The sequence below is a fragment of the Anticarsia gemmatalis genome, chromosome 8 (genome assembly GCF_050436995.1).
Source record: "Anticarsia gemmatalis isolate Benzon Research Colony breed Stoneville strain chromosome 8, ilAntGemm2 primary, whole genome shotgun sequence".
Taxonomy (NCBI): Eukaryota; Metazoa; Arthropoda; class Insecta; order Lepidoptera; family Erebidae; genus Anticarsia; species Anticarsia gemmatalis.
The window spans coordinates 8541850-8555543 of NC_134752.1; the positions used below are offsets into that span (position 1 = coordinate 8541850).

General features: G+C 34.2%; 6 protein-coding genes across 6 annotated transcripts; 3 read left to right on the forward strand and 3 right to left on the reverse strand.

The window, feature by feature from the left end:
- Positions 1–2390: 2390 nt before the first annotated feature.
- On the reverse strand, positions 2391–3139 carry LOC142974583 (uncharacterized). The gene is made up of 2 exons (XM_076117000.1): positions 2735–3139; positions 2391–2454 (listed from the first exon to the last, which is right to left on the reverse strand). The coding sequence occupies exon 1, from the start codon at positions 3042–3044 to the stop codon at positions 2739–2741; it is 306 nt and encodes a 101-aa protein (XP_075973115.1). The 5' UTR covers positions 3045–3139; the 3' UTR covers positions 2391–2454; positions 2735–2738.
- A 531-nt stretch (positions 3140–3670) lies between these two features.
- On the forward strand, positions 3671–4382 carry LOC142974703 (uncharacterized). The gene is made up of 2 exons (XM_076117170.1): positions 3671–4027; positions 4291–4382. Exons 1-2 carry the CDS (start codon positions 3727–3729, stop codon positions 4293–4295), a joined length of 306 nt encoding a protein of 101 aa, XP_075973285.1. The 5' UTR covers positions 3671–3726; the 3' UTR covers positions 4296–4382.
- Positions 4383–6168: 1786 nt separating this feature from the next.
- On the forward strand, positions 6169–6862 carry LOC142974769 (uncharacterized). The gene is made up of 2 exons (XM_076117277.1): positions 6169–6506; positions 6771–6862. The coding sequence occupies exons 1-2, from the start codon at positions 6206–6208 to the stop codon at positions 6773–6775; spliced, it is 306 nt and encodes a 101-aa protein (XP_075973392.1). The 5' UTR covers positions 6169–6205; the 3' UTR covers positions 6776–6862.
- A 1763-nt stretch (positions 6863–8625) lies between these two features.
- On the forward strand, positions 8626–9579 carry LOC142974702 (uncharacterized). Its single transcript, XM_076117169.1, has 2 exons — positions 8626–8959; positions 9275–9579. The coding sequence occupies exons 1-2, from the start codon at positions 8663–8665 to the stop codon at positions 9287–9289; spliced, it is 312 nt and encodes a 103-aa protein (XP_075973284.1). The 5' UTR covers positions 8626–8662; the 3' UTR covers positions 9290–9579.
- A 1983-nt stretch (positions 9580–11562) lies between these two features.
- Positions 11563–12219, reverse strand: LOC142974550 (berghepain-1-like). The gene is made up of 2 exons (XM_076116954.1): positions 11845–12219; positions 11563–11629 (listed from the first exon to the last, which is right to left on the reverse strand). Coding segments are annotated over exons 1-2 (330 nt in total). The 5' UTR covers positions 12174–12219; the 3' UTR covers positions 11563–11628.
- A 329-nt stretch (positions 12220–12548) lies between these two features.
- On the reverse strand, positions 12549–13526 carry LOC142974551 (uncharacterized). The gene is made up of 2 exons (XM_076116955.1): positions 13166–13526; positions 12549–12786 (listed from the first exon to the last, which is right to left on the reverse strand). Coding segments are annotated over exons 1-2 (327 nt in total). The 5' UTR covers positions 13492–13526; the 3' UTR covers positions 12549–12785.
- Between the last annotated feature and the right edge of the window lie 168 nt (positions 13527–13694).

The window sequence follows — 13694 nt, forward strand, 5'->3', positions numbered from 1 at the left end:
TGACAGCGTTTGAGATTCACTAGAGGCTTCAAGCGGCACGCGGAGTCATTCTTAGTGAACGGAACATGAGGCGAAAGATAAAAGAACGTAATTTACAGGCAGGAAGACCAACCCGAGTACCAGAACTCGAGAGACACCATCGAGTTGCGCGATTACGATTTGCTCGTAAACATGTGAATTGGCTATCGACCAATGGAGCAAGTTCTTGTTAACCGATGAGTGCTGAGTAGCATTAAGAGCACCAAATGGTCGTGAGAGAGTGTAAAGACGCCATTAAGGACGGTTTTTTCCCAACACAACACGTCAGACGGTCAGTTACAAAGGTAGGTCTGTTATGGTATGGAGAGGTGTATGTTTGGAGGCACGTACGGAGCTTGTCATCGTAGATCAGCGCCTAACAGCAGCCGGGTACATTGAAGAAATCTTCCAAGACCATGTTGTACCACTTATGGATTTCATTGGTCGGGAGGATTAACTCTAATGCAGTTTAATGCGCGCGCTCATAGTGCCCGCGTTGTGGAATCGCACCTTGCTGATATCGGGATTCAAAAACTGGCTTAGCCTGCTCACAGTCCAGACATCAACCCCATAGAACATGTCTGGCACATGCTAAAAAACAGTGTATGCGCACTGCCCAACCCACCAGAATCACTTGGTGAGCGAAGAACCGCTCTAGTCAGAGTGTGGGATAAAGTTCTTCAAGAAGTAATTAAAACATCCTCCAAAGCATGCCAGAATGCATGCAGGTCACCATAAATGCTAGAGGAGGTAACACGCGGTATAAACTAGATTTTTTCTTTGGTGCAGAATTAGGTTTTTGCAAAAACTTTCAGTAAGCGATTTCGACAAAAGCTGTATTTTTTAATTATTCCCATTTTTGATTAAAAATTACGACTATTTAGTGTAAATTGTAACTAAACTTGTGTATAAACTGTTTAACTAATAGTTATAGCCAAAATAGTAACCATATATTGATATTCTAAAAAGTTTTATCGTAGTTTTGCTTTGGGCCACTTTTTCTGCCGCTGAGTGTATATATTTTTCTGTATTTCTGTACAAATATTTACAGCTAATTTATCTCAGAGCAACTCAATTTGCGATACCTATTACTAGTATCGGAGTTATCCCAGGTTTATTTTTAAAAACTGGTGGACTTTTAATCAGAAATTTGTGTTACAGATACACCTCTTCACATCATCATAGCAATACGTTATTAGACGAAATAAGTAGGTTTCTGTATTACGTGACATTGCTCTTCAATAATTATAAGGAAACTTACTGTGTTTAGTTTTGGATAATTGTCATCTAGCCCGGTCTAGGTAACATGCCCGGTATATGGGAATAGGTCTGCCTCTATTAATAGGGGGTCCTTAGTAAAATACCCTTGTTCTTAATGATTGAATTCGGTAATAAAACACATTTTTATGTTATTATTCTATTATATTATTATTTAATTATTCATTTAAGAGGAAACAAATCAGCTACGACTGAAACAACGAAAAACACACGTTATCAGTACTGTCTTATATTTTCTAGTCTACCCTGATTTTAGGTATCACAGAATGAACACAAACCTGAAACAAAACTTGAACATTTAGATTCTTTTTTAACTGATAGCTTAACTTAATAACATAATCATACCTTCTTATTAACATTAAATTGTATAAGACAGACACCGTCCTGTCTTTAATTATCGACAGATCTAATATCTGTGATGTGACAGATGTAATATTAATGTGGCCACATAAATGATCTACCAAAAATTAAACAAGTCGACCATAACCAACCTTTGCATTAAAGTATTTTGCCAATTCTTCGTATCTGTTCTTCTTCAGTCAAATCAGCCAGTGACGTGATACCCAGAGTGATGTCTGAATTCTCCGCGTTATAATCGTTGATATACTTCAAGCTGTTCACGAACGCTTCATAATGCAGTTGCCTATCAGTTTCGTCCTTATAACTTCTATTATTATCTTTGATAAACTGCTTAAACAATTGCGGAGCTTCTTCTATGTTATGAAATCTAGGTACTGGGTCTTCTAAAGCCATAGTAGCTACAACTATTAGTAAAATTAGACTGACGGTGCGCATTTTAAAGAAGTTTAATTTGTATGAAATATTGAATTTGCTAATCGATATGAGAGTTAATTCAAAGCTTGGTGTATAGATTATGTGCCGATGCTTATATACGTTTACAACTTTGCGCTATGACATCATTACCGACCAGTGACTATAAGTTGACCACAGAGGTTTTTATAACTAGTTAGAAGTAACAAAAACATAAGCATGTCGATGAAGATAATGATACTATCGATTAACTAATGACTATCTCAACATTCTAACACTGAATCAAATGAATTCTAAATTGGTGGGTATTCAATAAAACTCTGTTTACCTTATATTAAAATTTATTATAATTTATTATTTTAATTCTTAACAAAATAAAACACGCATCTGAAACAAAGAAAACACATTTTGAGAAAGAGTAAATGTGTTTGGCAAAATATGCATAGAAATCATTTTTGTTGATGCATTGAACTTAATATTCGATGTTTAGCTGCAAATGTATGAACATTGTGAGGTTATAGGCAAAGGTAACTAAATACGATTTAATTAACTATATCAAACAATCAAAACTGGTTATTAATAAAATACGATAATTAAAAATGATAATGATAGGTAGGTAGTTCGATAACGTTAAACAGACAATTTATGTATTAAAATATTTACCGACCTTATTATTGTCCAATTACAGTTCCAAATCTTTGTTTTCTTTCTTCATCAGTGAAATCAGTGAACGGCGTGATCCCAAGAGTGACTCCAGAGTTCTTCGCGTTATAATCATTGATGTACTTCAACGCGTCTACGAACGCGTCATAATGCACTTGTCTGTCGGCCTCATCCTTATATTGTCTTTCATTATCTTTAATAAACTGTTCAAATAATTGCGGGGCTTCTTCTATATTATAATATCTTGGCACTTCGGGATCTTCAGCCGCCATTGTGGCTACAACGACTAACAAAATTACACTGACAGTGCGCATATTGTTAAGTTTTTTTTTAGTTTCGTACAAGTCAGTTTGAGGTAAAAGTCAAAGTTGTTCGATGTATTGTGCGCCTACGCTTTTATAGACAACCGCCATGACATCATAATTGACCACTGACCACAGATAATTATATTTTTTTATTGCCTGTTAATTTACCCGGTGCACCGGTCACGATTTAATGTATATGGTAATGATACTATCAATTATAAAGTATTAATTTGATTTAATATTATATTTTGACGGTATTTTAAATACAATTATAATTGTTATGTAAGTATTATAAAAATAACTTTAAAACGCGATACAACATCACAACATTTGGCATTAAGTCCGCCATTAGGTATACAACTTTTGTATATGAAGTTAATAAATAAATAAATAAATAAACATCTTCTTTGACCCAATAGCTTATAGCAATAGCTTGATTTATTGAGTAAGCCCAAGTTCACACCTAGATATAAATTAAATAAATAACTAACCACTTATTGCTTAGCATCAAACCAAATTAGCATATCTTGAACTGACATCAGCTTACAAACCAAGCGGCAAAAACCCATTGTATTAAACAAACATTCGACTTGCGGTTTTCGTAGCTCCTCCAAACCTATATAAGAGTAGATGCTTTTAAGGCTCATTCTAAATTCATCTCTGATACTAAGTAGTCTCATATAACCTCAAAATGCGCGTAGTCTGTATTATTTTGCTAGTAATTGCGGCTGCGATGGCCGCTCACGAACCTAAGATTTACGATATAAGCGACGCAGTGGGTTTGTTTGATCGATTCGTCAATTACTTCAGTAAAGAATATAAGGACGATGCAGATAAAATTGTACACTACAGGGCTTTCGTTGAGAATCTGAAGAGGATGAATAAACATAACGTAGAGGATCCTAACAACCCTCAAGTTATTAATCATCTCTCAGATCAGATCATAGACGGAGAGACTCCTGTGTACATTCCGAATGGAAACCACACTAACAGTAAGTTACTTAGTTCTTATCACCAACCATAAATGATTTATAGACAGTTTGGTTACATCTGTAATTCGGATGCCCAACTTGAGTGGGATTAATGGAAATATTTGAATGCAATTACGTTTATTTAATTAGAATTAAGGTATCTTCCAAAATAACCATCGACACGAAGAAAAAGAATAAATAGTAGTTAGCATAGACCACCATATACCTACAAGCTTACACCCGCGTCTGCTTTCAATATAATTTTATCTGTTAATTTTTTACAGACTAACCGCAATTCTGATGACGCTACACGGACCTTCTATCCAACAAGTTTCACGATTTAATTTAAATAAATAATTGTTATTAAATCCTATAATGTGTTTTTTTTATTATTTCTTCTTCATTAAAGATTTCCTACAGTTCTTCAGTCAATAACATGAACTGTAGGTACATGATTCTTTTTGGTCTTTAGTTTTTTATACAGTACTAATGATAAAACATGAAAAAAGCAAATACTTACACGATAAACTTTCTTCATGTCAATCATTGAAATTAGTATTTTGTTTGAGTAAGTTTAGAAATTACCTATTAATTGCATTGCTGTAATATTTATGTATATAAATTAACTTATATACTTACATACATATGTGCACAAGATACAAAACTTATCATACAAGAGATATAAATGTCATCTGACCGATTGATGTAATTATCATGTGACCAAGTCTGCTCCGCATTCATTTTTATTGCGCGGATGTTGCATTAGTTTCGGGTAATCTTTAAAACCAAAACGATAAACCTTATCTATACTTATAATAAATCTGTAGAGAGGTCAATTCTGTACATTGAATATATTTAAAAAAAAAACAATGGGGGGGTGTTTAGTAACGGATACTGATACCGAATCTGCAATTTATAATTTTCTTTTCTGTCTGTCTGTCTGTCTGTCTGTCCTCCGTCTGTATGTGTCGCTATCACGTAAAAACTACCGGATAGAATGCACTGAAATTTGGTATATGCATAGAATAAGTAGTGGAGCAACTTATAGGATACTTTTTATCGCATAAAATTTCATAGATTTTTAGAAAATTGAAAAAAATACGAAGAAATCGTTTGAACCTGCGTTTCCCTAAAGAGACCATAGATGGCGTTGCAATCTATTTCACAACATTCGCATAAAGTTAACGCGGCGCCTGCCGTATCGATACCTGTTGTTTGCACCAACCAATAGATGGCGTTATAGTCCGCAACAAAGCATGTTTTTCCTAATTAATTTATTTTGATGGCTTTATTGTAAAAAAAATACCTTTGAAACAGGCTATACATTTATAAGATTTTCAAACATAAATGTTGTATGATATACACAAAAATGCTGGTTTACGTGGGTCCGGTGCGGTCAGGATACCCTAGATGGCAAACCGAGTAATTTCGTTTGTTGTCGTTGTTCGCCGCAACTAACAGATGGCGTTGTAGTTCGTAACACAACCAAATTAATTGGTTGCATTAAGGAAATAAATTGGATAGCTATGAAACAGACTATGTGGTAAGTTTTAAAAAATAAACAACGGATGATATATAAAAAATAATTACGGGTTACGCGGTTTCGGACGTATCATCGCAAGTATACATTATTACGCGTGTGAAGAGCTCCGGCGCAGATAGGTCTGTCTGCACCTATAATAATATTCTGAATCCAGACGGGTAAGCAATGGTCTGTCTATAATAAGATATTATATTTTACACTGTAAACTGGTACGGATACAGACGAGAGCGGAAAAGAAGGTAACCACAGGAAATCAGGCCTGCCTGAGCCTGTGTGTCACATTGTGTGCCCTTCGGGTCCCTTTCGTAAATAACCATTAGATGACAAAAGGGTTTTTAGCATTTTTATGTGTAGGTGTATCGAGTGCTTCGCAATTAGCGTGCTCAAACGAATAAGCAACAGTACGAAATTCACACGAGCGGAGCCGCACGGGTCAGCTACTTAAATAAATAAGTGACCACTAAATGTACATCAAACCAAATCAGCATATCTTGAACTGACATCAGCTTACATACCAAGTGGAAAAACCGATTGTATTAAACAAACATTCAACCGCTTGCGGTTTTCATAGCTCCTCCAACTTATATAAGAGTAGATGCTTTTAAGGCTCATTCTAAATTCGTCTCTGGTACTAAGTACTCTCATATAACCTCAAAATGCGCGTAATCTGTATTATTTTGTTAGTAATTACGGCTGCAATGGCCGCTCACGAACCTAAGATTTACGATATAAGCGACGCAGTGGGTTTGTTTGATCGATTCGTCAATTACTTCATTAAACAATATAAGGACGATGCAGATAAAATTGTACACTACAGGGCTTTCGTAGAGAATTTGAAGAGGATGAATAAACATAACTTAGAGGATCCTAACAACCCTCAAGTTATTAATCATCTCTCAGATCAGATCATAGACGGAGAGACTCCTGTGTACATTCCGAATGGAAACCACACTAACAGTAAGTTACTTAGTTCTTATCACCAAACAATAAATGATTTATAGACAGTTTGGTTACATCTGTAATTCGGATGCCCAACTTGTGTGGGATTAATGGAAATATTTGAATGCAATTACGTTTATTTAATTAGAATTAAGGTATCTTCCAAAATAACCATCGACACGAAGAAAAAGAATAAATAGTAGTTAGCATAGACCACCATATACCTACAAGCTTACACCCGCGTCTGCTTTCAATATAATTTTATCTGTTAATTTTTTACAGACTAACCGCAATTCTGATGACGCTACACGGACCTTCTATCCAACAAGTTTCACGATTTAATTTAAATAAATAATTGTTATTAAATCCTATAATGTGTTTTTTTTTATTATTTCTTCTTCATTAAAGATTTCCTACAGTTCTTCAGTCAATAACATGAACTGTAGGTACATGATTCTTTTTGGTCTTTAGTTTTTTATACAGTACTAATGATAAAACATGAAAAAAGCAAATACTTACACGATAAACTTTCTTCATGTCAATCATTGAAATTAGTATTTTGTTTGAGTAAGTGTAGAAATTACCTATTAATTGCATTGCTGTAATATTTACGTATATAAATTAACTTATATACTTACATACATATGTGCACAAGATACAAAACTTATCATACAAGAGATATAAATGTCATCTGACCGATTGATGTAATTATCATGTGACCAAGTCTGCTCCGCATTAATTTTTATTGCGCGGATGTTACATTAGTTTCGGGTAATCTTTAAAACCAAAACGATAAACCTTATCTATACTTATAATAAATCTGTAGAGAGGTCAATTCTGTACATTGAATATATTTAAAAAAAAAACAATGGGGTGTGTTTAGTAACGGATACTGATACCGAATCTGCAATTTATAATTTTCTTTTCTGTCTGTCTGTCTGTCTGTCTGTCCTCCGTCTGTATGTGTCGCTATCACGTAAAAACTACCGGATAGAATGCACTGAAATTTGGTATATGCATAGAATAAGTAGTGGAGCAACTTATAGGATACTTTTTATCGCATAAAATTTCATAGATTTTTAGAAAATTGAAAAAAATACGTAGAAATCGTTTGAACCTGCGTTTCCCTAAAGAGACCATAGATGGCGTTGCAATCTATTTCACAACATTCGCATAAAGTTAACGCGGCGCCTGCCGTATCGATACCTGTTGTTTGCACCAACCAATAGATGGCGTTATAGTCCGCAACAAAGCATGTTTTTCCTAATTAATTTATTTTGATGGCTTTATTGTAAAAAAAATACCTTTGAAACAGGCTATACATTTATAAGATTTTCAAACATAAATGTGGTAACTTACATGGGTCCGGTGCGGTCAGGATACCCTAGATGGCAAACCGAGTCATTTCGTTTGTTGTCGTTGTTCGCCGCAACTAACAGATGGCGTTGTAGTTCGTAACACAACCAAATTAATTGGTTGCATTAAGGAAATAAATTGGATAGCTATGAAACAGACTATGTGGTAAGTTTTAAAAAATAAATAACGGATGATATATAAAAAATAATTACGGGTTACGCGGTTTCGGACGTATCATCGCAAGTATACATTATTACGCGTGTGAAGAGCTCCGGCGCAGATAGGTCTGTCTGCACCTATAATAATATTCTGAATCCAGACGGGTAAGCAATGGTCTGTCTATAATAAGATATTATATTTTACACTGTAAACTGGTACGGATACAGACGAGAGCGGAAAAGAAGGTAACCACAGGAAATCAGGCCTGCCTGAGCCTGTGTGTCACATTGTGTGCCCTTCGGGTCCCTTTCGTAAATAACCATTAGATGTCAAAAGGGTTTTTAGCATTTTTATGTGTAGGTGTATCGAGTGCTTCGCAATTCGCGTGCTCAAACGAATAAGCAACAGTACGAAATTCACGCGAGCGGAGCCGCACGGGTCAGCTAGTTAAATAAATAAGTGACCACTAAATGTACATCAAACCAAATCAGCATATCTTGAACTGTCATCAGCTTACCAAGTGGAAAAACCCATTGTATTAAACAAACATTCAACCGCTTGCGGTTTTCATAGCTCCTCCAAACCTATATAAGAGTAGGTGCTTTTAAGGCTCATTCTAAATTCGTCTCTGGTACTAAGTAGTCTCATATAACCTCAAAATGCGCGTAATCTGCATTATTTTGTTAGTAATTACGGCTGCAATGGCCGCTCACGAACCTAAGATTTACGATATAAGCGACGCAGTGGGTTTGTTTGATCGATTCGTCAATTACTACATTAAACAATATAAGGACGATGCAGATAAAATTGTACACTACAGGGCTTTCGTAGAGAATTTGAAGAGGATGAATAAACATAACTTAGAGGATCCTAACAACCCTCAAGTTATTAATCATCTCTCAGATCAGATCATAGACGGAGAGACTCCTGTGTACATTCCAAAACCCGCACTAACAGTAAGTTACTTAGTTCTTATAACCAAACAATAAGTGATTTATAGACGGCTTGGTTACATCTGTAATTCGGATGCCCGACTTGTGTGGGAATCAATCGAATACTTTGAATGCAATTATGTTTATTTACTGAAAAAAATAAAATAATATTTGCTTTCGGCGAATTAAGGTATCTTCTAAAATAACCATTGACACGAAGAAAAAAAAGAATAAATTAAATAATAAATAGTAGTTAGCATAGACCGTAATTTTTCCCACCATATACAAGCTTACACCCGCGTCTGCTTTCAATCTAATTTTATGTGTGTATTTTTACAGACTAACCAACTCTGAAGACGCTGCACGGACCTTTTACCCAACATGTTTCACGATTTAATATAAATAAATAATTGTTAAATTTGAAATTAGATTTATTCAGGTTTTTTTTTGAGTGTACACAGTAAATCATCAATACTAAATTGTATCATGCAAATTGACATTTTAAAAGAGCAAGCCGTGAGTTTCTTGCCGTTTCTTCTCACGAGCAACCAGCTTTTCCGAAACGGACAAAAGAAATACAAATACGTGACTATTTCAAATACTTTATAAAAAGTTTACGAAATAAAGGATATTTTGAATTTGAATTTGAATTTGTTATTAAATCCTATAATATGTTATTTTTTACTAGCTGACCCGCGCAACTTCGCTTGCGTCACATCAGAGAATGGGCGAAATTTTTCCCCGTTTTGTAACATTTTTTACTGGTACTCTGCTCCTAGAGGTCGTAGCGTGATGATATATAGCCTATGTCCTTTCTCGGATATCAAAATATCTCCATACCAAATTTCACGCAAATTGGTTCAGTAGTTTAGGCGTGATTGAGTAGCAGACAGACAGACAGACAGACAGACAGACAGACAGACAGACAGACAGACAGACAGAGTTACTTTCGCATTTATAATATTAGTATGGATAATTTCTTCCTCATTGAAGATTTCCTGCAGTTCTTCAGTCAATAACATGAACTGTAGGTACATGATTCTTTTTGGTCTTTAGTTTTTTATACAGTACTAATGATAAAACATAAAATAGCACATACATTATATACTTTTTTCATGTTCATCATTTAAATTAGTATTTTGTTTGAGTAAGTGTAGAAATTACCTATTAATTGCATTGCTGTAATATTTATGTATATAAATTAACTTATATACTTACATACATATGTGCACAGAATACAAAACTTATCATACAAGAGATATAAATGTCATCTGATCGATTGATGTAATTATCATGTGACCAAGTCTGCTCCGCATTAATTTTTATTGCGCGGATGTTACATTAGTTTCGGGTAATCTTTACCGAAACGATAAACCTTATCATTTCAGATAATGACTCATTGAATAAAATAATTCGTTTGTGTTTTATTGTATTTTTCCACTGTGGATTATATTCGTACGATAATTATATTATTTTGACTATTTTTGACATATCGTTTTCATGGGGGTTTCCATCATGAATCATAACATAACCGTTTACTCGGTCATTTTTAAATATGAAAACACGTTACGAAAATATTGACACGTGCACTACACCAGTAATTATTTACTTGCTGTATTTACTAATGACACATAATGAGTATAGTCACGAACAAAAATATCCATATACTATTACATGTTCAATCTCTTTTTCACCGATGAATCAGGGAAATTACTGCATTTCGGAGTCTTCGGTCAACTGGATCGGCTGGCATTTTGACCTGCGGGTTCACGTGTCCATAAAATAATGTTTTATACTTGACTGGTTAACTGGACTCACATTCAACCCTATTAAAGCCTCCTAGAGAACATAATCGAGTGCAAATTAATTAAAAAAACACATACTTCACTTAAAAAAAAAAACAAAAAATATCTTAGCTATCGTCTTATCACGCATGCTGTTTATATACAAAAAGTAAGTTCAAACAGTACCCACCCACATACATACGAGTAGTTAGGTATTTTTAATCGGTTTATCAATTTCGATATATCTTTCTCTACGATTCTGACTGATCATAAAACAGAGACATGCGGGCATGCGATCCCAACCCACCTGAGCCACTGCAGCCTTTACCATCTCCTTTCCCACAGCTGCAGTGTCCCTCAGTAACCCTATATTCCAGATTCCTATACCATTAACAAGCATCCCGGCCACTGCCCAAACAACAAACGTATATTCACCCATGACTGTACATAAGTGTGATTATATTTCTACACACTGATTATATTCAAATCGTTCGGTTTTCCATAACTACCGTTGACCTTGTCTACAGAACAGATATTTTTTGCTGTTTAGTTTGAACTAAAAATAGATAGTATGTACGCGGTTTCTCCGTACATGCGATACAAAGAATAGTTTTTTGGTACTTAGTCATTCAAAATGCTTTAGGATTTTCCATAGTTTTAGTCTTCAACGCTGCAGACGAGTTTAGCACAAGTTAGTAAAAAAAAATATTCTTCTTTTAGCTGTACAAACAACAATTAAATGTTAAAATTTCACTCCTTGATCATTTGGCACTGAACTCTAGTTTTACATAAAAAATAGAAAGGGTAGAAGGATATGGTAAATCTCAAAGAAAAAAAATGGTATTAATTTTACCATAATATCACTTTATTATATTTTTAAACATTATTTATCAGCATTGCAGGAAATAATCTGAAATAATAGAAATATAAATTGGAGATACATTTCAAAAATAATAATACTAATTTCCGCAACAATAAAGTAATGAATATCTTTAAAAACATCGTGAGCAGTCACTAATAATTATGTTTTTAAGATGCATTTTTTTTTCAAATAGCACCATTACCTACTTTTATGTATTTCAGAAGACTATGAAGCGTTACAAATTTTACTAGAGCAATACGTACCATTCGCGATCATCATCAATGGCTCTGAAAAAGTTTCTGTATTCTGCTTGAGTGAAATCCGCAAAACCGTTGATTTCGTGAGTAATAGCAGGTTTAGCAGCATTATCCTTATTTATTTTCTGGAGAGTATTCAAGAACGCTTCGTAATGCACTTGTCTGTCGGCATCGTCCTTGTACTTCCTATTATGATCTTTGATGAATTTCTCAAACAACTGAGGAGCGTCTTTCAAGTCGTAGAATCTTGGCGAGGCCGTCCCGGCTTCTTCGGCGTCGGTTGCCATAGCAACCGCGACAACAAACAACACCAAACTGACGTATATTTTCACCATTGTTAAAGTGATGTACAATCGGGTATGATACGTTTCAATCAAAAAACTTCCTTTATATACTAGTGACACTAATTAACTCAGTATTTTTAAGCTAATGACCTGTGACAACTGAGTTTTTGGCGATAACTTCTGTTTGTTATTATATTTTGAGTTGTGTAATACCTAAGTTCTTATATCATATTCGGTAGTTTTATAAACACTGTTAATAAATCTAGGTATTCTTTAATAAGCCTGGACTATTCTCCTTATCATGGAAAATCTTGCCAAGGTTTCGAAATAACTCTCACAAGCTAGAGTTAAGTAAATTAGGCTTATTTAACGTATAACTTTTACATGCTAGAAGTCATAGAAAGATTGATTGAAAATAAACAAAAGTAGAAAAAATATATTTATTACAATATGTGTTATATTCTTCTTACAAATGGAATATCTGTTTGCATTAAACTTAAACAACAAAAGCTCAAATCAATAAAACTGGTCATTAACATAGCAATTTCATACTATTATTCTTATATTTCTAAAAATATTATTAAATACGGTCATAGCCGGAAAAATAAAAGGTTAAAATAACATTTAGGATAATATCATGTAGCATCCCACCAGCACATAATATCTGGAAAGATAAAAAATAAATTTAACTACAATTTTTATAAACAAACAAATATAATAGATAACAATAAGGATACCTAAAACTTTTGAACAATTGGTAGGTATAGCCTATACCAAAGCTGGAACATTATTAACTAGAATATACTTTAGAACAACCGAAACGTTTATAACACGATCTAACCATATTTATCTATACACATCTATGTAAATTAAAACTGAAGCATAAAATATACAGCTCAAAAATATTTTTTAAACAATCTAAATGAAGTGACGGCAAATGTATCACTGTCAAAATTCCATTAAAAGAGCTATCTGATAGTTAACCAAAAATTGAGAAACCTAGGCTAAAATAATAAGCTAATATTAATGTAAAGTACACTTACTATTCCCCATCAGGCGATGGTAAAGGTCTGAAGAAGTTCTTATATTCTTCTTCAGTGAAATCCGCAAAGCCGGTGATACCGTGAACAGTGCCCGATATCTCTTTATTTAACTTGTTTATTTCCACCAAATTTTTCTTAAACGCTTCATAATGTATCTGTCTGTCAGCATCGTCTTTGTACTTCCTTTCATTGTCTTTGATAAATTGTTCGAACAACTGCGGTGCGTCTTTCAAATCGTAATATATTTTTTCCGCGTCGAATGGGTTGGTGTCGGAGGAAGCCATACTGGCCGCGACTAATACTACGACTAAACTGATTGTGAACATTGTTTAGGTGCTGATAGACGATTGATTCTGCGTTACCGATAAGCCTTCTTTTATAGCAATGAATCTGTTGAACTTGGCTATTTTAAGCAGATGATGTGTCTGTATTTAGATTTTACCAGCATATTTATTTTTATATGTGTAAAATTGTTAGTCGTAACAAAAAACTGACGTCCTTACCGAAATTATAACTTTATTTACTGAAG

What these genes read in the sequence shown, in the direction of transcription:
- LOC142974583 (XM_076117000.1), bottom strand. Translation starts at nt 3,044, where the DNA reads ATGCGCACTGTCAGTGTAATTTTGTTAGTCGTTGTAGCCACAATGGCG.
- LOC142974703 (XM_076117170.1), top strand. Translation starts at nt 3,727, where the DNA reads ATGCGCGTAGTCTGTATTATTTTGCTAGTAATTGCGGCTGCGATGGCC.
- LOC142974769 (XM_076117277.1), top strand. Translation starts at nt 6,206, where the DNA reads ATGCGCGTAATCTGTATTATTTTGTTAGTAATTACGGCTGCAATGGCC.
- LOC142974702 (XM_076117169.1), top strand. Translation starts at nt 8,663, where the DNA reads ATGCGCGTAATCTGCATTATTTTGTTAGTAATTACGGCTGCAATGGCC.
- LOC142974550 (XM_076116954.1), bottom strand. Translation starts at nt 12,173, where the DNA reads ATGGTGAAAATATACGTCAGTTTGGTGTTGTTTGTTGTCGCGGTTGCT.
- LOC142974551 (XM_076116955.1), bottom strand. Translation starts at nt 13,491, where the DNA reads ATGTTCACAATCAGTTTAGTCGTAGTATTAGTCGCGGCCAGTATGGCT.